The sequence below is a fragment of the Pomacea canaliculata genome, linkage group LG3, assembly GCF_003073045.1.
Source record: "Pomacea canaliculata isolate SZHN2017 linkage group LG3, ASM307304v1, whole genome shotgun sequence".
Lineage (NCBI taxonomy): Eukaryota > Metazoa > Mollusca > Gastropoda > Architaenioglossa > Ampullariidae > Pomacea > Pomacea canaliculata.
Genome location: NC_037592.1, coordinates 26,561,593 through 26,585,720, shown reverse-complemented (window position 1 = coordinate 26,585,720; position 24,128 = coordinate 26,561,593). Strand labels below are relative to the sequence as shown.

Sequence of the window (24,128 nt, the reverse complement as noted above, 5' to 3'; positions counted from 1 at the left end):
GCTTCACCAGACTTGAGATTTGTGAGGAGGGTGAAAACTGCCTGATCCATTGATACATCAAACTCGAAAAGAAATCTTTGATGAACAGACTTAAGAAAGGAGAGAATGGAACCATTGGATTAGCTAGCTAGCTCTACGTTGTTGGATGGAACTAGAGTGATAGCTCCACATCGTTGGATAGAACCAATGGAGTAATAGCTCCTCATCGTTGGATGGAACTGGAAAGAAGTTTGTAGACTGCTGACCTACGTCGCTGAGACGAAACGTCTCGACCATCCAGTGGCGTGGTGATCTCGCCGACGACATTATGACCAACGAAGGCCTCTTTGTGTATCTATCTTCCCTCTGATGTAAAGGATCTGGGCAAAGGACTTAACTTTATGGACTAAGTCTGTCAGCTTACTTTGACTAGACCTCAGTGGAGTGGCCTCAGTGCTGGTCGCGTCTCGTGCTCTTCCTTAGACATGAAATGGTGCGGGACATCAGCATCCGCGGCCCTGCGGATTAGGTACATCATTCACCACCAAAGAGATCAGTGGAGTAGTGTGCAGTCGGGATGTGGGCGTGAAATCAGCATCGATATCGTTGCAATTATAAACCGTAACCTGTAGAAGATGAACGTCCGGTCCTGATGTCGGACCAGTGAAGGAGGACAACGTGTTCTACAGCTTTGACGCCTCACATCGGCTATGCCACCTACTAAAATGAATCGCATATTTTTGTCAGTAACCTGAAGTAGATCATAAATACATTTAGCTTCTTAACAAGACAATTTATACGCGTCAACACTCATTGGCGAAACTGCTGATTATTCCGTCCTGTATTGTCGATGCTTTTTCAGCGTGTAAACCTTAGTTTAGAAACAGGTTTCGTTCATATTTTACCTCCTGTGTCCTGCAGACGAGATGTTTTGTTTCAAGTCGCAATCAATAAGCATATCCGATAATTTCTTGGTTTACTACCAACAAGTATGCAGAACCGATCGGGACAGCCAGTGCAGTGACGCTGGAGACGACAAACACGAGGAAAGGAGCTGATCTATGAGGCTGTGTTTGAAGAAGCTTTGATATCGTAGTTCGAAGACCGCCGCCAGTAGTCGTGGGCGGAATGCATCGGCTGCAAAGACTTCTGCCTACGCTCTTGTGTTCACGTGACTTGGTGGTTCGAACTTCTTCTGCCGAGTTTATGTTCTGATAAGAAAGTAGTCTACGTCTGAGGTAGGGGCTTGATAATGAGAGTTACACTTACAAAGTCGCCGTAGGAAGCTTCCAGGGGAATTGTTTCCGTTCTCTTTGGCTGCATCTAAGAGCAAGGATAGTCAGAAGGTGGCGTATTGGACTTTGTACTCATGATTATTGGTAAGAAATAGTTTAGAAGGTTGAATTTTTATGAAGGAAACGTAAAAAGATAAACGACATTCTCCTTGCTTTATAAAACTAAATAATGTTTCGTTTCACATTTTATGACCATGGCCCTGGTTCGACAGATCGTGTCTCGCAAATAGTCCTCCAACAGTCCTTCCGTCCTGCTTGCCAACTTCATCCGAAGACTTAGTGTGTGTAGCGCAGATTTGTGTGTAGGACAATGTAGGACAAGGCTGTCCTTGAGGTCGACACGCTTCCTCTGTCGTCTCGGCTCAACAAGCGAGGTTGGTGTTACCGGCAGCCATTGCGTCACACTTAGTCTACGACACCTGTCGCTTTATGTAGGTCGCGCTTGACAGACACAGTCACACGGAGGAAAAAAGAAACCTCTTGGGAGGGACAGGAAAGAGGGAAGATTTTTTTTATTCGAGTATGACAGGTTAGATTATCACGCATTTTTTTTTCCACAGCATAGCAACGCCATTGTAGAATAATAATAATTGTTACAGTTTTTAAAAAAGAAGTGAGGTGCAGATCCTATTATCAGTTGAAACAAAATCACTTATTTACAGCAACACTGCGCACGTCCTCTGTCGACCTCTCTCTTCTTGGATGCCGGATGTTTACTCTAGGTGCAGTGCCTGCACAGCGACAAGAGAGGGAAAAGCTTCCCCGGAACTGTTTCTCTTGTGATTTGTCAGTTGACTACTCGTGGGGGAAAAAAAAAGAAAACCCACATCGCACATTTTTTGTACTGGTGCATTCTGACGAACCCAAGTGTCCAAGTTGGTGGGTGTGTCTCGTATGGCAGCTGTTTTCTGAAGGGAAATATACTGAAGAATATGTTAGATGAACCCACTGTCGACCCAGCGAGCTTGCGGCTTGTCCGTTTTGTCTTCAGCCTGTAGACATTTGTGTTAGAGGAGTGGACGCTCCAGGGTTCCTCGCAGACTGAAGAGCCAGTCAGAAGTAGAACGCTTCTCCGGCAGCGCTTGTACTGGTAAAAATGGAACTGGAAGCCATAGAAGACGATTATTACAAAGTAGGCCCCACCCTCAAGGCCATCGCAGATATGCACCGAATTACCTCTGCGATTAGCGGGCCAGCAGCAGCAGCACCACCACCACCCAAACCTGCCATTAAGGGGCCAGTTCCAGAAGGCGAGACCAAAGCCGGCAGCGGCGAGAATGGTAAGTGGCTACGTCATGGTGTACATTGACTTCCTGACCCCTGGGCAGCTTTAGCCTCTTCCGTGATGTCACTGAGAGTTGTCTTTTTTTTTTTTTTTTAAATTTACACGGGATTTGGGACTGCTTACCCACCCCCATCTTTTGTGTGTACCTTGACAGGGAAACCAGGCAAGCGGTTTACCTGTTTAACTTCTGTCTCCTCCTCTGCATACGCTTGGGTCATGGGAGAACGAATGTGTGTGTAGAAATAAGGAGAGAGAAAAAGTGTATGGGTGAACATGATGCTGCTGAATAGCGTGCTCTGATCATGAAATCTTGTAATGAACGTAACGAAAGGACGTTAGCTCCCATTGTTACATCGCACCCTGGTCATGTGGTCCAGCGACAGTGTCGAGCATCGTGATCTTTGTCGTCTGGTGTGTAACAACATCAAATGTTCTCCCTTCCTGTGTCACGTAAGTTCCTCATCAGGGATTCACGGAGCTTCTGCGGTTTGATGACTGTTGACATTTAAACAGAAGTGGGCCAGCTTCCTCCTGATATTTTTTTAAGTGGCAGAATGCTTTACCTGGCTAAAATTATCCCCTCATAATGCTCGGATGCTTTCCCACCCACACCCTCCGTCCACTCCCTTGATGCGTTGCGTGCGAAGAGTTGCGAAGACAGGGACGAAAGGTAGGTGTCATCGAGAAACTCGGCCCACGCGAGGCCTCAGGTAAAAATGTTCGTGCCGCGACTTTTTTCACTGAAGGTTATGAATAGTTTATAGAGTACATTTGTCGTGCGGAGGGTACACATAGGTGGTCTCGACCCGCGTTCCCATCCAGTTGAAGATAGAGTGAGCGGCTGACAGATGCGTGGCGTGAATGGCGCATAGAAACCATCCTTCCCCCCGAGCAGACGCCAGTAAATACAATCTGAGAGCTTGTCTCAACTGTGAAAGTCATTATCGGAGGGTGGAGAATAAGGTGATTGTGGAAAGGTCTGAATTTATGAGCAGATATAATGTTTTTTTGCAATCTTTAAAGTTCACCATAGAAGCGTTATTTTATGCAAAATGTGTTCTGATGCGCATTTTGCAAAGACCAGTTGATATTTCAACGGGATTATTATGTTTTTATTTCATTTGAGGAGCTCGACTGCAAGTTGGTTGTCCGTTAAAACCTTCTGCCTTTTCTAACAAACTCGATTGGTAGACATCACTTTGTTTTGTTCCCTGACATCACTTGTGTATGTAAGCATTCAACAGGGAGAAGTACCCGAGCGCGGGATTATTTTCTTCGTCTGATATGTCTACAGACTCTACATCCGTGTCTCTATCGCGAGTTTGCCGGCGCCGCGAGCTGGCCTCAAGTGAACAACTCCTATTGTTACGTCGTCCATTAACATAAACTATTCCCCACTTTCGATGCTTCAGGCTGGAGTACCCAGACAAACACAATGCCGAGGTCTGTCAAGACATTCCAGACACGTGCGTGAAATTGTCTGTATCGGTCTTGTCCGACAGCGTTGAAAACACGTTTTATCAGACCATGTTGATTATTTGTGTTGTAAGCACGATCCCACTGTTCTCACACCGACCTCCCTGTGCGTGCGTGCTCGTGTGTGTTTGTGTGTGTGGTCAGACTTTTAGGATGCTTTGTAATTTTATATGTATGTGTTTTAGTTCGTATAAGACACTTAAGTTTGTTTGAAAGTTCTTTTCATCTTTAATCCACATGGTATCTATGACTATTTCAACCCCGCAGACTCTAAAATAATGGTTGAACTTTGATGAGGTCGCTCGCACACGCGAATAATAATTAGCTAACGTCGAGCACATTAACAAGAAGGCTCCGACAGTTATTCCCCACACACACACCTTCCTACTTACACTACTATATTTCTTGAGTACAACCTGAATGTTGTCTCTGAACTACCTGCTGCTCTCTGTCTCACGCCCACCTTCTTGTTACTAAATTCAGTAGATTGTTACCTGATTCCTCTTTGCGTTTATATGTTCGTTTTTTTATTACTTGTCTGCACGGTTGTGTAGCCGTCTGTCTTTCCTATGCTGACCATATCTCGTTCTTGTCTCAAGCGTGCAGATTATGCTCCTGAGTGTGATCAAGCTGTACATAAAGCACACTTTTGTTATTAAATGCAGGCTTGTCAGCAACCCGCCAGGGCCAGTTGCACAACACGTTTCTAATTCTAAACACTCGCAGGCCTTAAATCTACTTAGGCAATCAGTTTTGCATAAACACAGCGCACAACACAGTTTTATAACTTTTTTTAAAAAGCTAGAACTGTTTTAAATAAGATAAAATTGCGTACTCCAAACTTTCGTTCTCGAGCATATTTTTCTTATTTGTACAATACATCTCGGTGCCATAGGATCGATTTTTCATGTTTCTAAATTTTCTTCTTTTTTTTTTTAATAACAGTTATAACACCAAGAAACGAGCCCCTGACCTGCTGTTCGTCATACCACTCTTTTTAAACCATTTGCACTCACTCATTCACTTGTATGCACGTTGGTGTTTATATCTGTAAATAATTTCTATACAGTAGTACTCGGCGCTCGATCGCAATTCGTTCTGGAAGACTTGACGAGTGCCGAGCACATTGTTGTCCTAAGAGATAATCTCAGGGTTTGTAATTGCTTAGTAGCAATCTACCTTGTATTTATTCATAGTTTTATAGTACTGCATGTGTGAAAACATGACTTTGTTTCTGTTTATATATATACTCACACACCTATAATAACTTCATATCTTCCATTATTATTATTATTATTCCATTGTTTTATTACCGCTTTCCTCCTTTCGTTACATCAGCTACATAATGGCCTCTTTATGTTTTATTATTGTCGATATCGTCAACTTAATCATGTCACACTGACCAGCTAATTCAAACACTTGTGTGCTCTCAGACTGGGAAATATGATTATTATTATTTTTACTGTCGCTCTTGTTGTTTTCCTCTTTTCTTCAGTTTTAGCTCTAGAAAGTTTTGTGTGTGTGTGCCATGATGACCTTATTGTATACGACAAACAAACAAAACGAGGTCGTGAAGACAGCAACAGCTGGGATCGGATTTTACTGCTTGAAATGGAAGAGCAGTGACACTTTGCCCTTTATTTCACCCGGAAACGTCACGTGGCGTCTCCATTAAGTTTTGAGCACGATGATCGAGTGCCGAGCAAGTAGTCGACCACAGAAACAGAATTTTTTTGAAAATATTGGTCGAGGACCCAAATGTTTAAGCAAGGAGCAGTTCAAGTGCCGAGGTACCAAGAATGATGAGTTGATTAATTGACACCATTGATTGATGGGTTTGTAGCGGTGCCTTTCGATGCTCATATGGCATCTAGTGGCTACATTTTATTTACACGTTTTGTCTTATTTAGTCGTTTTCCTTCATTCTTTCTACTTTTTTTCCCCGTTCTTTCTGCGAGGTAATTTCGGATCGCAATAATGTCAATGCTTCATTTTCTTTTATAGGGTCCACCCATCTTATGGACACACTGGACGACCTGCCGCCGGGTATCGGTCAGTACGACGACTTCCACACCATCGACTGGTTGCGTGACATCGCCCGTGACCGCATGCGACATCGTCACATCGTCAAGAAGAGGCAGGAAGGCTGGTTTGAGAAGCTGAAGAGCGCTCACGACGCGTGGTCTGGATGGGTCTGCGTATTCTTTGTCGGCCTGGCTGCTGGTAAGGGGTCATGCCTTCGTGTGTGAAATAGAGTTTGTAACCACTTGTGCTTCTGCGCAAAACAAACTTTCGACTGTCCTTTTAATGTTTGTCAAAATGTATTTCTTTTTAACTGATGTAGAACGATGTGTCGGTATATATTTTTTTTTAACTTAAAAAATAACTTGTTCAGATGAACGTGTAGTTTGTACAGCTGTGCCATCTGCCATGCAATCGCTCTTTTACGTCCAGCTCATCAACTGTTATTAAGTTTGGAAGAGAAAAGTGCTTCCTCCTAAAACTCGATGTCGCATAATAGGGGTGGTGGTGGGAATATGGGGGAGTGGGATGGAAGGGGAGAAAAGTGGAAAAGGTTAGGATAGGTGTGGGAGTTAGATCGTTGCTCTGTGACGCCGCATGTGTTGGCTTATGTTGTTGGTGACCTCTTCCAGATTGTTCCTTGCTGTTACTGTCCAGGAGGCCTGCCAAGTCCGCAGTGGTAGTGTCCTGTACTGGTTGCCAGATCCCTTATGTTTCGCTATTCCTGTAAGACATGGTATTACTAGGTTGTTCATCTAACAGTCTCCTGGTTCCTTTATCTTCATTTCTATATTTCTCTTGTGACCTTATTCTAGTTTCTTCTTTCCTGTCGTTTTGACCACCCACTCATGGTGACATTGACATCCCAGGCAATGTTTGGACAGACCAGGCCACCAATCTGCTTGTAATAATTGTTTCAAATGTCTTGCCTAGTTGTGAAGTAAGTGCTACTGGTCTGTGACTCGATGTGGCTTGGAGATGGGGACTACTGTGGCTGTTTTTCATATACTGGGGAAGAAACTGCTATCAAGGATTTCATTTAACAGCTCTAAAAATAAGATGTTTTATGATGATTTGTATGATAACATTTTTGATGTATTTGATAAGTGACGAGGTTTGGGCCTGAGGCAGATCCTTGTCTAGCAGCTGTTAGAGCCTGTTCAAGCTGTTCCATAGACATTTCGTCTGTTAGTTTGAAAGGATATCCTTACTCTAGAGGGAGTGAAAAGTTTTTTTCAGCATGTTTTCTGTGCATTTTGAAGTCTTGGGGTCGTCTTCACTTTCCTCGACTGGTGATCATGCTTGTTGCCTCTCCCCTCACACACACACAAACTCCTCCATCCCCTCATCCCCATTTTGGTCAAAAACTACAATTAAAGGATGCTGTTTGGCGCAGACGTCAGCATCGCGTGTGGTCATGTTGCCCCAGGCATGGTGACGCAAGCCAGCACGCGAGGTTGTTGCAGGTTTTCTCCTTGCCTGATCACACCCAACTGATGGAGGAGGACTTGCCAAGAGACTGGCAACTGGCATTTCCATTTTCCCGGGGATTATGCGCCTTTGCAAGTCTGCCATCATTCAGAGCTGTTCTCTTTCCTTACATCATATGATTTCCTTCAGGCTGAGACGCACCTCCTCCACCTCCCTGAATCAATAACCAGACTCTCTGCCGACTTTGATAGACGATGTTGGGCGATGACATTTTTATGACTTTCTCCCTGCCTCCTACTCTCCCCTCCCCTCCACCGATCACCACTACCATCACTTCTCCCCACTCTGTTGCCTGTCACTTTCTTGATGTTTCAAAGGCTTTTCATCCCATGTAAAGGTTTAGCCGGGATAGTCTTGTATCTTAAGGACGGAGAGGTAGATTCACTTCAGATTTGGGGAAGTAGTATTTTGTACCAAGCCGCACTCTTTTGTCATTTGGGAAAAAAATTTCTTTCTGCAATTCCATTAAATCCCAGAAAACATCACTACCAAAAATGCAGACGGCAAAAGAAAGGGATCATGTGAAGAGGGATGTATAGGTTCATTCCACTAACTATACTATTTAACTTTTAGTTTGCCTATGTGTGTCACAGCAGCAAAAGTATTCTAAACTCTTAGATTCGATTTTTGTTCAGTTTTAATTTTTTTTAACATGTCTATTTGTTGTTGTCGATCTGTGTGTGCATGTGAGAGTCAGACCTGTATATTTAGAGTTACTCTGGGAGTTTCAGGTTTTTCGCCATGGTTTGGGTTTGGGGCAGAATAAGCACTGGGAACGGTCGCATACAGAATAAAAAGATGGTGTGCATACTTATCACCCAACCTGTTGTGAGTGGAAGGTTTCAAACAACTAGAGGTTTAGGTGATTCCTGAAACCGCAACAAGTGTATACCACACCATGGCTGCTTAATTGGCTCATGTAACCCCATCATTACGTCAATTGAACTTTTGACCAAGCAGAAGTTTTTTTTTAAAATAAAAAGTGTTCTTTCAGTTTGCATTCTGGTGCAAGTTGCACAACACATTAACACATGTATGACTTAAATCCGTTTAGATAATCAGTCTTATAAAAACATTGTGCACAACATTTTTAAAACTAAAATTTTTTTAATAAGAAAAATGCTTATGCTAAACTTTCGTTCTGTTCAGCATATTTTTCTTAGTTGCTTGTGCAATGCATCTTATTGGCATGGGATCGATTGAATAATGTTTCTACATTTGCTTTTTTAGAACAGTGTTAGATTTAGAAACATTGTACCTCTGAGGTAACCCTGATTCCTGGCTTGCTCACTGGCCATGAACAGTAACCTCTAGTCCTGTAATGTGAGCTTGTGATTTCCCACCTCCAAGTGATATGCATAAGTACCCAACAACATTGTGTTGCCATGGGAATGTTGGGGGAAGGGAGGTGAAGACTGGGGAATTAATGAAAAGTTAGGGTTGGGCTTGAGCAAGGATTGACTTTTCAACATTCAGATCTCTTTGGTTTGGAAAAGAGGGTAAGAGGGTTTGCATGATGTGGTTAATGATGAGAGAGAAAGAGACTGCCTTCTGAGGAAGGATACAGTTATAGAGAGGGGTTTGTCTGACTAAAGCTAGGCCAGCACTTGCAGCATCCAGAAGCTTCAGAGTTATTGTCTAAGTAGAAATAGTCATATGATAATCAGACACGGTGCTTAAAACATCAACATTCCTTTCATAAAATGATTCTCACCCTTCATAAACCAGCTGGGATTCAGGGTTCTGGACCTGAGAAGATCCCAAGTAGGCTACATTCGTCACCTAAAAGTAGACTGACCATAGCATTTTTCATACTAAAAGCTTTTCTGTTTGATTAGTTTCGAAAAGTTCTCAGTTATTTGCCAGACTTAGTCAAATATTTGTCCATATTTATGCTGTTAAGGGCCTTAAAAAAACCAACCAGAGCTCATTTCTTACTTCTTGTCGAAGCCACACAGAAATCAAAACTATTGCTTGATTTATGCTGGGAATGTGTGTTTTGACATTATTATGCAATTCGCATGTAGAGATTGCAATTGCATCTATGTGACCCCTTTGTAAACCCAGCACGAGGATCAGCAGCACACTTTTCTCTGAACAGTATGACATAAAGCATTGCTTCTCAACTATGCACACAGAACAGTGCATGACTGCATAAATGTATCCAAATAAATCAAAGGTTGCCTGGATTTTTTTGGTGTGAATTTGTATTACAACTAAAAGCACATGCCAACTAACAAGATAGCTGGGATGTGAAAGTGAAGACATCGCTGGAGGTAAATGCTGGCCGTTACCATGGCATCTGTGCTACGCAGTATTTCAGGTAGCCTCGCCTTGCATCCTCAGGCCCTCCACCATGCAAGGTGATTAGTTGGATCGGGATAAAAAAAAGAAAAAAAAAATCCAGCCAAGCAGAATCAAATGACAGACCCAAAGACAGGAGCCTGAGAAAATAATTAGGAGGTTGCATCAAGATTCCAGCACGAAGTATAGCTACTGGCCATAAGACACCATAGGGGTTTGAGCAAATAAACTGTAAATGGGAAAGTCTTTTGACTTTGTGAATGAACATCATTATCTTACAACTTTTAACAGCAATGAGAAATGAACTTTGCAAATAACCATCATTATCTTACAGCCTTCAACTGTGATGGGAAAGAGCAACGCTGTCTTTGTTAGGGTAGAGACAGTTCCAGAACCAGTAGATATGGGCAGAATTTGAATATAGTCGGCCACCAATAGTCATTTTGGTCATTTGGGCAACTTTGGTGAAAATTTGTTGTTGTTGTGAGTGTTGTTCATAATTTTCTCATGAGGTTGAAGTCTGGTCCAAAGTTATATTTATCATGGGCAGAATTATTCTTTACTTTTGGTGTTTTAGAACCAGTCATATCCAGAATGGACTGAGCTGACTAACCAGAAAGTGATGCTATTCTGTGCATATCCAGGACATATAACTCAAACATTTGACATAGTCTGTTTTCATTTTCAGATTTTTGTTTTCTGTGATGTCCATTGTTTGCCCTTTTTTTCTTGCTGCTAAATTACTTTTCAACACCTAAAAGCCCTAGATATATATATATAGCTGAGAGTTGCATAGGGAACTTGCAGGATATTCTCAGTTTGAGAAATGTACTCAATCTATCCAGACAAGCTTTTGGACAGATATTTCGTGTTCATTACAGATATTTGACTGGGTGCTGAAAAATGGTGGTCCCCGGGGCCATTTTATGGGAAATGCAACCTAAAAGGATTCTTATGCTTGGTGGTTTGTCCATCCTTGAAACGCTACTTTAATCTTTTGCTTGTTGGCAGCTGCAAATTGGATTTATGAGATGTGTTTTGCTTTTGTGTCCATGTGGAAATGTTGCACCCATATTGCTATATAAAAACCTTGGTTTCTTAGCTTATAACTTGACGACCGTGAATGAACTGACAACAAAAGTCAACGTGTCATTGATGTTATTGATAGTCAACATTTTCATTTCAGGCCACTTTGATGGGATGGGGGAGATGTTCCTTTATGTTTGTGGTGCTACGTCATCCTTAATGTTCTTTTGTGTACTCTGATAACTAAAATAATATGATGACATCAAGATTCAGATAGTAACTATGTTTTCTCTTTATTGAGTCTAAGAATGGTTGGGATTTTTTTTCAGGGTCTTGTGCTGGTGTTATTGACATTGGAGCAACATGGATGTCAGACTTGAAGGAGGGGGTGTGTCTTGAGGCATTCTGGTTTAATCAAGAACAGTGCTGCTGGTCAGGAAATTCCACAACATTTAATGATGAGGGTGGTTGTGACCAGGTATTTTACCTGTTTCTCTTTAACAGGTCTTTTGATGAGAGTTGAAGAAAAGGGGAGACAACACATTGTGTCCTTGGTTGATTGTACTTTTAAAAAGCTGTTACCAGTATGAAGTTAGCAGTAATACACAGAGGTTTATATAGAACATTTATTTAGGTGTTTATCTCTCATATTGTTTGATAAAATTGCTAGAAGCAGTTTCCTATTTAAGTTTTAGCTTGGCATATTTGAAGATTTCTGGAAGTGCTTTCTCCCAAATGAAGAACTTTTTTATGGTCAAGTACATATTTCCCACTAAGCCTATATTACCAGTAAAGTTTATTTTAGCATTTTTTCCATAGCTGTGTTCAGATGAATATTCAAGCTTTGTCCCTGGTAACGTTGATTGTAGTATTAAAGCTCCACATGACTATATGGTGGAAGGTCACATTTTATGAATTATTTCTTTAAACTAAAAGTTCTTAAATAAGAGCATTTAAAAGTTTTTGTTAACAGAAATAGTAAGCCAAAATCTATGGTTTATAGTAGTTTGTTTTTTTCACTTCCAGTCATATTCTCACCAAGGATACCCCATATCTGTAGTTCACTTTCTCTCTCTCAGTATTTTTTTCCTTGATCTCATTTCATCTCAAACTAAACTCAGGTGAGAATAACCTGTGTTTCTGTTCAGTGGTACACATGGCCTGAGCTACTTGGATCAGCAAAAGGAGCAGGCTCATACATTGTTGGCTATCTGCTGTACATTATCTGGGCACTGGTTTTTGGACTTCTGGCTGCTATGCTGGTTCGAGTTTTTGCACCATATGCCTGTGGTTCTGGTATCCCTGAGGTAAATGCTTTTGAAATGTTGAAATGCATAGCGCATGAATTGGAATATCTCGGTTACAAGCTGGTCATAGGATAAATGGTAAACACTAAGATCCCATAGCCTAGTGGACTATAGGGGCAGTGTTCTGTAGACATAACATGTATATGGTAGGGCATGTGACCAACCTTGTCTGCCTTGATAAATCATCAGGTAGCCATTGGCATGGAACCTATTTCAGCCCCAGGCCTGAAAAGTCTGGAATCGATGACCTGCTTCAGAGTTTGGCCCACTAACCACCAAGCTATTTGGCCTCCCAGAGAGATCAATATGGCACCCAGATAATGGCAGATGATGAAAGCCTTTAAAATAATATGGATATTATGGCCTGAAAAAATGAGCATTTTGTGCATGATGTTCAGATTTCTGGAACAAAGGCATATAGTTTGCATCAAACTAATAATACAGTGTTGATGTGATCCACATTAATAAAATTGCCAAAACAAATTTTAATAGAAAGAACGGTTGAATGATGGTAGTGCAAGATGTTTGGAACTGTGACAACTGTTTCTGTTAGAGTCCACATGTTGATCTAAGCATGTAAAAATTAAAATGTTAAAATCTGCTGCATAGCACCATGACTGTTGATAGTTGTGAAAAGATACTCCAAAAAATTTTTCTGATGTTGAAATGAAATGAGGATGATCCTGAGAAAGAAAGTTAATTTGCTAGCTTTTTGTCATCAGACATATACACATAAAATTTATGTTTACAGATTAAAACCATATTGAGTGGCTTTATCATACGTGGCTATCTGGGCAAGTGGACGCTACTCATCAAGTCTGTGGGTATGATGCTGGCTGTATCAGCTGGCCTGAGCCTGGGCAAAGAGGGACCTTTTGTTCATGTTGCATGTTGCTGTGGAAATATCTTCTCATATCTCTTTCCAAAATATGGTCGAAATGAGGCGAAAAAAAGGGAGGTAGGTATTGCAGGATTAAAGATTAGAAAGATTGAAACAGTTTGTGGTATTAAATAGAACAAAGTTTGTAAAATAAAATGCAGTCTAATAAAGAGTAAATTGATTGAAATTGAACTGACTGGCATGAATTTCTTAGGGATATTTGAAATGTCAAACCCGTAGCTTTTCTACGTACTGCATTGGGGTGTAGGTAGGGTTGGGGGACAGATTTCAGTGTGCAAAACTGGTTATTAATGCCTTATTAGTAATGCTTATTAATTGCTTCTAGTAATGATTTAATGTTGCAACTTTCCTCAGATTCTGTCAGCAGCTTCTGCAGCTGGAGTCAGTGTAGCTTTTGGTGCTCCTATTGGTGGTGTGCTCTTCAGTCTTGAAGAGGTAAGCACAGACAGATGTTCAGTGGTCCTCCTCAGTTACGGTGTATAATACTGCATCAAAAAATCTTGCACAAATGGAGCAACACAGGCATGCATGCAGACATGCATAAATGTAAAGCCCTACACCACCCACAGTTTATTGCCATTCTAGGCAACATAGTAAATGAGGAAACCTCTGTTGGTCATTCCTGATGATAAGCCTTTTCATTTCCAGGCATTTGTTGTTTATTTGCCTGTCCCTGTTGAGGTCATTTTTAGAATTGCATTTGTGTAATATTGTTATGGACTTGTAATTTTCAAGGCAAGTATTTGTTCATGTATACCTTGAGCATCTGGTGGTTTCATCCTTTTCCCTCTTCTCCCTCCTTTTTTTTTTTTTTCTTGTTTGCAATTGTGATACAATATTTGTTTCTCATGCTGCTGTTTTGTTCAAATGCATTAAGTTCCTTTGCCAACCAGGAAAACGTGCTCTGTAAGAGCATTATTATTACTGCTTATATGGGTGTGACTGACCTTGCTGTTTGCAAGTGGTCTTACGCATACACACATGTTCAGTATATTATCATCATCAAAAATAGCAGTGTATATTCACAGAGCTGTATTTTTATATTGATACGGAGTGTGTATAAAGAAGTTATTGTCATCATTCCACACCTGCAGAGAGAGAGATGAAGCAGGACAGCAGGAAGTCAAATATTTGTTTGTTTTCTTCTAGGACATATTTTTTTTAACATGCTTTACCATTCCGTTTCTTTCACTAGCTATTGTTTGGCATGTACAGGTCAGCTATTACTTCCCGCTGAAGACACTGTGGCGATCATTCTTCTGTGCCCTCATTGCAGCCTTCATTTTGCGCTCCATCAATCCTTTTGGCAACGACCACTTGGTGATGTTCTACATCGATTATAATGAGCAGTGGTCACTGCAGGAGCTTATTCCTTTCATTTTACTTGGTGCTCTAGGGGTGAGTCATCAATGAATGAAATGTTTTTTGTTTTGAAGAATGTCTTTGTTTTAGGATGGTTGAATGTTGTGAGATTAGTAGGTGAGCATTCTTGTTTTTATCTAATAGGACAATATGGCAGCTAGTAAAAGTTTTGTAGTGCATGGTATTTTTTAGCAGTCGATTTTCATTTTCCAATAGTACATTATCTACATGGAAAGAGTATTGTAATTAATACAATGTTTTTTTCCTAAAGGGTGTTTTTGGGAAACTGTTCATAAAGTTTAACATCATGTGGTGCCGTTACCGAAAGACTTCATCGTTGGGCAGCTACCCCATTCTTGAGGTACTCAATCTAGTTCTCCTTTCTCCCTCTATTTCATCTTTTTTTTTTCTCTTACCTTTTTTTTTCTACATTGGCTATATGTTGTGATATAGCCTGAGCTGTTGACATGGCATCAAGCATGAGCTCTTCCCATGTTCTCCATTTCAATGTGTGTGAGAGGGAGAGAGTGTGTTTCAGAATGTGTGCTGGGTGGGTAAGAGAATGTTTAAGAGAGTATGTACAACCATGTGCTGATGTGCATGTGTGTATGAGAGAAGGAGAAAGATAAATGGGTTTAAATAGAAAAAGTGAATGATTTATTACAGCTTAATATTGTAGGCTGTCTTGCTTTTGTCTAGGTGCTGGTTATTACTTTCATCACTGCTCTTCTGAGCTATCCCAATCCCTACACCAGGTAAGGCTTTTTTCCAGTGGAGTGATCAGAAATCATTTTAAAGGATGGTTAAAAGAAATTTCAGTAATTTTTTTTCAATATGGATAAGATCGTGATTCATTTTGAGCTTCACTGGTGTCATGCTAGTGGAGGCTGTGGTGACAGCTGTATTTCTTGCATAGAGGAAGGTGGTATTAAAACATGAACAAGTGTAGTCTTTGATCTTAATCTGTGCCATAATAAACGAATTAAAGCAACAGAGATATAGGGGAAAAGTGCAACAGAAATATGTTTTCATACAGATTTTAAGAAACCTATTGCTGATTTTGTTGTTAATTTCAGATGTTTTCTGCATGAGGCTTAAATAAGGGTTATGTACTTTGAAGTGTTATTGGTCTTGTCAAAGATGGGCTATTTCATGTGTTAGATACTGGTGAATTTTTTTTTTATTTTGAATGTTTGGCTTGAGGGTTTTTTTGTTTTTTTTTAATAGGATGAATTCCAGTGAGCTTATTCGACTTTTAGTTAGTCGGTGTGGGCCAGAAGATGAAATCGAACTCTGGTTAGTATACTTGTATCTCTATATCATCAAATCATTAGCTGTTGATTGTATTAATTTTTCTTGGTTTACTTTACATTGAAATGCCATTTTTAAACATTTTAGAAAAATGTTATGACAACTGCTGTCTATGTGTTTGCTTGCTTTTGTGTATGTGTGTGCATGAAAGAAAACAAGGGAGAGCTATGCTGAAAGAGAGGAATAGGATGAGCCTGCATAATATCATTTTGATTTTTTTTTTCTCTAGTGTGATGATCAATTTATTATATGATATTTTACTTTGGAATTTAGTTTTCACTCATTTTGTTTACTTCATCTAAGGTAGTAACATGCAACATCTGCAATGTAGATAAACTTCTTTCTATGTATCAACACAGTTTAAGACACTGCAGAACACCAATAGAGTAGAATATTTTATCACCTTTCACATACCTTCTAAAGGCTTTTATTACTGTGCAGCGACTACAATCGCAATCTTACTTCGCCTCACCCTTACCAGGCCAGTGCACTGGCAAAAGATGGGGTTCATTCAGCCCTGTGGAAGCTGTTCCTTGCCCTTGTGTTTAAATGTGTCATCACCGTCTTCACTTTTGGAATAAAGGCAAGTCATTTAGCCTAATGGATCATTGTAGTTCTGTGTCTACATTAATTAAAAGCTGCTTACCCCATACACATACAAACAGGATATCCTTTCAGTATCCTTTCAGCTAACTGAAAATGTAAGTTTTTTTTCTATTTTAATCCACAATATTTCTTTTGTTTCAGATTCCAGCTGGACTGTTTATTCCTAGCATGGCTGTGGGAGCTATCACTGGGCGTATGATTGGAATTGGAATGGAACAGTTGGTCATGTGAGTATTGATAGCTTACCATCCTCTTTGTGAAGTTTGTAAAAACTTATAAATTCTAATTATTATAGCATAGGTCATGATGTGCCAAAGTTCGCAGGACTGCAAATTATAGACACGTCTACACAGTCATTGGCTTTAAAGAAGTTGACAAAAGAACAAAAATTTAAAAAAACATTTCTTTTTCCAGATTAGTTTTCACATTATTTATCATCATGTTGTTGTAAATGGTTAATGGAAATTATGACAGAGTAGATAATTCTGTGATCTTTCCATAACATTTTGCAAGTTGTCTTTCTAGTAAAGTCCTTTGAAATTTTTAAGTGCTTTTCCTGTGTCTTTAGCCTGTCCAGGTATATTAACAATGATAATGGAAATTTCAGAGCGAATCCATCAAGTCCTCTGTTCTCCAACATGTGTCAACAAGATGTTTGCCAGGTTACCCCAGGACTGTATGCCATGGTTGGTGCAGCAGCAGCCCTTGGTGGTGTGACACGCATGACAGGTTAAACTGCAAACTGAATTAGTCTGTACAGCATCAGACCCCTAGCATTTATGACTAGTACTAGTTGTGACATTGAGAGCCAGTGAGGGAAGGTGAAGAGTGAATGTTGGAGGTGTCCACCCTAGCAGCATATTAGTATGTGCTGCACTGTACAACCTCATTTTTTTGATGTTTTAAAATTCCTTTATCATATCGTATTGCAGTATAGTTTATATGTCTTATTTATATGTAATGTTGCAGTCTCCTTAGTAGTCATCATGTTTGAGCTGACTGGTGGACTGGAGTACATTGTACCTATGATGGCAGCCGCCATGACCAGCAAGTGGGTTGGTGATGCCCTTGGCCGAGAGGGAATGTATCCATGTTCATGAGACTGTCTCAAACATTATTTTGCATCAATGAAACGTTCTTTTTTTTTCTATGAACTTTTGCAAAAGTTTCAGAATGTTTTCTAGGCTACAATTCATGTAATACTCAGTGCTTATAAGCACATTGCTTCAGCCAGAGCCTTATAAGTTTGTAGCTGTAGTATAGTTATAGATGGAAGTTGCTGTGGGTCGCAAGACAGAGATCAGGCATGAAACATATTGTGTACAAGGATATAAGGACTGTGATTTGAATTTCTCTATACCAGTTTGCTAGCCTGGTTTTTTTTAATGGAAGTATGTTATCAAGAAAAGTTTCTCTGTGGTGCTAGTATTTAAAATATGCTTATAGCTCTTTTTCTTTCAGAAATGTCTAGATAGTATAGTATAAATTAAAAGCTTACAATACCAGCAGTGTGATACCAGCATAACAAGTTTCATTTTGTGTCAGTCATCTGTTTGTTAAACTGGAAGTAATTCAGAAAGAACATTTGGACACATGCTTTATACAATTGTATTTGTTGTCACTTAGTGAATGTCATTGTTGCTAGCTAATGTAATTTTCTGCAAATATTTCCCTTGACCATTTTCAAGCTATGATGCCCATATAGCCCTTAATGGATATCCATACTTAGACAGTAAAGAAGAGTTCACCCACACAACTCTTGCAGCAGATGTGATGCGACCAAGGTATGCTACAAAGAATACCAATCTTCTGTAGCTATAGCTTTTGACTAACTCAGTACATTGTTTGCATTTGCATAGATGAAGTGTGGTATGATATATTGTGGGTGTAACATTCACAAACATCTAAAACTGTCTACTTTTCACTTGATGCATGTGGTTTACCAAAACTTTTGTTTTTATATATATATATGGTGGGTTGTTCTTCAGTATTCTTCATTTGCTGCCTAAATTCAAGAACAAAGATTTAAATTTTGTGAAAATGATGACCAGTCATAGTAGCTTCTAGCTATCCATAAATGGTTGAAGGTACTACACTTGCCACTCAGTCCTAGTAGAGCAAATATTGTAATGATTCCATTGTTTAAATAACATTCATCAACTTCTTAACAGGCACTATATAGTTATCTATCAACTGAGAACTGGTTGATTACAAACGTCAAAACTCCCTTTATAAGAGCCACATGCATCTGCTTTTCTTACATGCAGAACTTGATTCTTTTTATTTGCTATTTCAGAAAGTATATTAGCTTTAGTTGCATAGGTTGTAGACTCCATGTAGCATACATATTACACTTATTAATAACTTTGTTTCTTTTCCTAAAGGATTCATAAGCAGTCTAGACCACAGCTGTCATTAACATGAAAGCGATCAGTGCTAGTTATAAAGTGGCACAATTGTTGCTTTTTTGCAATTTGCATAAATTTTACAGTAAAATTTTTGCTTGATTTACAATTTCTCTTTTTGTGAATGAAATCTAATTCACTCAATCATTTCCTTTTTTTCTTCAGTTTGAATTGGAGGTAATAATAATATAAAAGAAACACTTTGGTTTAGCTGCCCTTCTCAATTACAATATATTTAAGTCAGAAAGCTGTATTCACATCGTCATAGGGAATGTAGTCATCATTATATTTCTATAGTTCTGTTCAAATAAAGCATGGATAGACCATTTAGTTTGTTAAGACTTTAAACAGATTTTTCCCCCCTTAATAATGAACTGATAAAAGTTAGTGGGTAAAATTTGCTGATGTTTTTCTCAATGCCTGCACATGCTAGGCACAAGTTCTCTTGAGTTTTAGGAATAAAATACTCAAACATGTACTGTTGAGCACTTTGTAGAACATGGAACTTCTCCAGAAACTCCATTACTGTGAAAAAGAAATCGACACAACCACCTTAAGCATGACGGAACACAGACCTCAGTAGATGCATGCATGGATTCAACTGTGAGAGTGTATGCATGTATGTGTTCAAACAGAGGGATGTATAAGGGTTATACATGCAAGTGTTAAATAATAAAGTGAGCAAGCTTTTTTTTCTTTTTAACTTTCTCTGTAGTGGTAAGACACTCTGTTTGCTACTTATATTTCCCTTGTAAAATTCCTACCACAGACTTCTCTCACTAACCTGTGCACCTTGTGCTCCCTCAGCAAGAAGTTGACACTTGTTCCTGAGAGAGAGGATATGCTTTAACAACATGTAGCACAACCCACTCACCATAATCATACACTTTTTTTTCATACTATATGTGACCTTCCTGCCAGAGGCCTGAGCATCTTCATCAAGTGTAACCAATCATCCTCAACTGTTATATAGTCATTGCTGCAAATGCTCCTACAATGCACTTTTCTTTTTTTTGGTCTGGGATTTTTTTGTTTCATAATGCTCATCTTATCATGTGAATCTGATGTTTCTTCTGTTTTGTACTTATTTTTTTAATGTGCCTGTTTCTATTCAAGATATTGGCGATATGGGATTGGAGTGTAAGTTGTATTTGACCATTTAAACAAAGTTGTTGTTGCTGATTAATGTCATAACCTGTTAGTTCAGAAAACCTGGTAACTCTCAGTCTTGTTTTGCATGAATGCATGGATGTTGAAGTGTTCACTTGATTTTTATTGTACTTGTAATATAACAGATAATTCCAGTTACAAGGTCCAGGCTGTTTCAGTCTCCCCTCTATTCCCCACCCTATTTCCCCCATTGCCCCCAGCACCATGCCTGTTCTCCCTGGTTCTCCATAAGCAATTGAACTCCCTGAACTGCTTTCAACGCCCTATATCTAAATATTTTCAAAACTAATAGATCAGGCCTCTAGAGATACCACTCAACTCCAGGAAACCTTGTAAATATATACATATGTATTTTTTTTTTTTTCTTAACCACTGCTTTTGTACATATCCACCTTCCTTTATGTTTACTACAAATTATTCTACAACACTTAATTACTTCTTTTTCATAGTTAATTTTCTTCCCTGTAAAGGGCGAGGGCTAAATAGAGAAAAGTATTTTCTTGCTTATTTTACCTCTCATAAATAAAGAATTGTCATTGTCATCTTTTGTTTTTCCTTTTTCTCACTTTCATCGTCTTTCACCACTAAACATATTAGAAATATTTTTATTCTTTCATTTAGGGAAATTCTCAATCTTTAAGAGCTCTTACTTTTGTTTGCATCTCAATTGGGAGTCCTGAGCGACCCTAAGTATGTCACTTTTCAGAAAGACTGTTTGCCCATTACATTCTTGCAGTAAACTAGAAAAAGAAAGATGAAATACTATTTTCACGTTTTAATAATATTTCTCAGCAGTGCAAAATGAGCAGACCATGCCTATGAAGAATGCCAGATTCTGTTTTGATTCAATTGTTAATAATATTTAGAAGTTCAGTTATTAATAAATATTCTGATATTAAAATTACTATATTAATATGAACTATATAAGAGTTTGAATACAGAACATTCTTGGATGTATACTTTTTATACTTCTTAAAAGTTAAGAAGCTATTATGTTGTTGTTGTTGTTGTTGTTTTGTCATTAGATCAACTTATTTCAGGCAAATTTTTCTCATATGTTTAATGTTGTTTCCTCACTACTGTTATATGAAACCAGTCTTTCTGAAAATTTGTAGTTTTGAGTCGTACAGATCTGTGGCCAGCTCCCTTTGTACATGGTCTTATATATGTCATGGAAAGTCAATTATCTTCACAATCTTCAAATCATGATACAGTGTCTGCTTGTATTTTGTCATTGAGAGAGTGGGGCACATTAAATTGTATGTAAATGATATAGATCATAAATATTCACCAGTTCTAAATGGAGAAATGAGTATCATACATGGAGGGAAAGCATGCTCAAACTTTGCTGAAGAATTTTCTCCCTGAAATCCTAAACCTATAGCACAATCTTAGTGTATTAATCTGAAATTGTAAAAGTTTAGACTAAAATTTTTCAGAAGCTATTTTTCTTGCTGTTTGCAAGCTTTTCAAGGCTGACTTTTAATGATATCTTTGAGTGTTTTTGTCTGTTGTGTCTTTTCTTCTGTTTGTCTTCCAAAGAAATCCTTTTGCACTAGATATGGTATAAATTACTTAATCGCTTGGATGTTTAAAAATGACTGATGCATTACTTGTTTTATTTTAAATTTTGGATTTTTTAAATATATGTGCTGGAAAGAATTAAGCTAACACAAGCAGTAATAATTTTTTTAGAACATGCTTTTCATAAGAATTGTGTGTTACTTTTCTGAGATCCAAAAGTTACTGTACAAGTTTTCAGACTAACATCTCTCCCCCACCCACTCCCCTTTCCACTTTCTCAAATAGGCTTTTGTGCATTTTGGGTAAAGATCACAAATATCACAGTGAGGATTACTTTCTCCTCACAGTAATTTATAATAGCTGGGACAATGTATGCCTGTTAAAAAGAGACTCATGAGATCAGGATTGATGCTTTCCTCTCACTACCTCTTAGAGGTCTGTTTTTTTGCAGATTAAGGTTAAAGAACTGTGTATGTCATACCAGGGCTTATAAAGAACAAAGAATTCTGTCATAAAAATCTGTTGTTTCTTTCCTCACAGGAGGAATGATCCACCTCTATGTGTCATAACTCAAGACTCCATGACTGTCGAAGAAGTTGGTATGTTGTCCAAGTTACTCTTTAACCATTCAGTTTTATAGTCCATCTACCTGATTTTCATTGATGTACTTTTTTAATGATGGGGCTTAGGAGGTTGATGCATTAAGTGAAGGACAACGATGTTTCATCATCAACAGTGTTAGGCATAGCTTTAAAATTGCTATTTATTGTAAATATCTATTATCAGAGAGTATCATGAAATCATTGTGTGATATTGTACCTGTGATCCTCAGATAAATCCACTTTACTAATACATTTTAGTCAAACCTTAATCTATCCACAAGCTGCCACAAGATCTGCAAGGATGAGTTGCTGCTGGATTATTTTCAATTTCACAAAGTTGTTTCTGATCCAAAACCAGTGTGACAGGCTCTGGTTATTCTTTGAAGGCTATATGGCCTTGCTACCGGCTACCAAATTATTCAATTTCTGCTGAATATAAAGAACCAAACATGTAAATTTAACTCTTAATGTACTACATTTATTACAGTATTACATAAAAGCATTTTAAGTTAACATGTTTAAATGAAGTGTATTGTTAATGTACTAATTTAACAAAAATTGGGTTGTTGCTAATTCTGACTTGTGGTTTGTTGTAGAACACATTCTGAACAATACAAATCATAATGGATTCCCAGCAGTAGTTTCACGTGAGTCTCAGTACTTGGTTGGGTTCGTGCTTCGTCGTGATCTCAACTTGGCTATTGGTGAGTTTTTCTTGATGAAGTAAAAAATTTGTTTACCCTCTCAGTCAGTTTATTAGGTTCAGCAGTCATTTGGGACTGTGTTTGTGTGTGTGTGAGAGAGGATGAGGGGGATGGGTGCTTGTGAAGTGGTGAGTGCAGAGATACCTTGCATTTTACTTAAAATGCTCATAGGTCTTTGAAGACAAAGCTACTGGCTTTATGTTTCTAGCCAATGCCCGTAAGACCTCTGAAGGTATAGTGAGCAACTCCATCGTCTATTTCACCTCCCACATACCACCTGCAAGTCCTAACGGCCCTGCCCCTTTAAAACTCCATAAGATTCTTGACATGGTAAGTGGAAATTTTACATGGTAAGTAAGAAAGACATTTTCAGCAAATCAAATCAAATCAAATCAGACTTTATTGTCTGTCGAGGATACCCAAGACAGAAATTTGTCTTTTGCTCACAAGGGCAGGCATGCATACTCACACAGACATTTAATACACACTGTTAGGAGTAAAGATAAGAAAAGAATATACATGTATATTTGCCCACCCACCTTGTGAGAAGTGAAAGGGACAGACAAATGATCTACTTTATTAAAGGACAATTATCACTTGGGAAAATATGCTCCGTCATAAACCATAGAACAAGTGCTAGTTAGGTGCTAGCTAAGAGAGAAAGAGTGGATATGACACGATTAAGAACATCATCTAAGTTCACGTCCACATGCTTTATGCAAGAGGATTGAGTCACATTATTTTGTTTTTCTACGACAGGCCCCAATTACAATCACTGATCAGACACCTATGGAAACAGTGGTGGAGATGTTCCGCAAACTGGGGCTGAGGCAGACTTTGGTCACTCATAATGGGTAAGCAATCACCTTCTGGCTGGTAGTTAACTCATTCAATAAGGGTATATCTACACAGTTGATCTTTATGAGAAGAGAGGTGTCCCTTTGCCTAACAGGCCTGAAGAGAGCCAGTTCTCCACATTTTTTTTTTTTTTTCTTGGATTTGTTGTGCTCATAATTCCTATTGTACGGAGCTGCACTGTTTCCTGATATCATCGGCATTGTGCAACTGTATATTTGCCTGTCACTTTTTATTTATCTCTGCTAATATCAACTCTTTTATTGCTGTTAATTCTGTCTGGCTAACGCCATCACAGTTTCTTCATTTTTGCAAGTCATCCCTGGGATAGAGTTTATCAGTGCCAAACAGTCATGTGAATCAATATTGTACTGCAGTATCTGCTTTGTGATATTAACTTCACAGAGAGCCAAAGGAATTTGTTTCTGTTTTAAGTTTGTAATGTGCAGAGAGCCAGGCTTTAGGCTGGGATACTGCACTATAAAAGCTCACACCATTATTAT

At 39.0% G+C, this 24,128-nt stretch overlaps 1 protein-coding gene across 11 annotated transcripts in view; it reads left to right on the top strand.

Moving 5' to 3' along the window:
* The window catches only part of LOC112558869 (H(+)/Cl(-) exchange transporter 3-like), a 65,450-nt gene that overhangs the window by 35,408 nt on the left and 5,914 nt on the right, over positions 1-24,128 (top strand). For 5 of the 11 annotated variants that reach the window (XM_025229594.1, XM_025229595.1, XM_025229588.1 and 2 more), the window contains 20 exons: positions 6,040-6,258; positions 11,208-11,356; positions 12,027-12,185; positions 12,937-13,143; positions 13,441-13,521; positions 14,302-14,484; positions 14,720-14,809; positions 15,148-15,203; positions 15,676-15,744; positions 16,201-16,342; positions 16,507-16,592; positions 16,973-17,094; positions 17,335-17,449; positions 18,054-18,149; positions 18,936-18,947; positions 19,887-19,910; positions 22,005-22,063; positions 22,663-22,770; positions 22,979-23,100; positions 23,530-23,624. In XM_025229594.1, coding sequence (XP_025085379.1) covers positions 6,040-6,258; positions 11,208-11,356; positions 12,027-12,185; positions 12,937-13,143; positions 13,441-13,521; positions 14,302-14,484; positions 14,720-14,809; positions 15,148-15,203; positions 15,676-15,744; positions 16,201-16,342; positions 16,507-16,592; positions 16,973-17,094; positions 17,335-17,449; positions 18,054-18,149; positions 18,936-18,947; positions 19,887-19,910; positions 22,005-22,063; positions 22,663-22,770; positions 22,979-23,100; positions 23,530-23,624 — 2,194 coding nt within the window. Of the gene's footprint in view, positions 1-1,758; positions 2,555-5,681; positions 5,826-6,039; positions 6,259-11,207; positions 11,357-12,026; positions 12,186-12,936; positions 13,144-13,440; positions 13,522-14,301; positions 14,485-14,719; positions 14,810-15,147; positions 15,204-15,675; positions 15,745-16,200; positions 16,343-16,506; positions 16,593-16,972; positions 17,095-17,334; positions 17,450-18,053; positions 18,150-18,935; positions 18,948-19,886; positions 19,911-22,004; positions 22,064-22,662; positions 22,771-22,978; positions 23,101-23,529; positions 23,625-24,128 lie in introns of those variants that run through there. The other 6 variants (XM_025229592.1, XM_025229593.1, XM_025229599.1 and 3 more) reach the window with 6 other exon arrangements.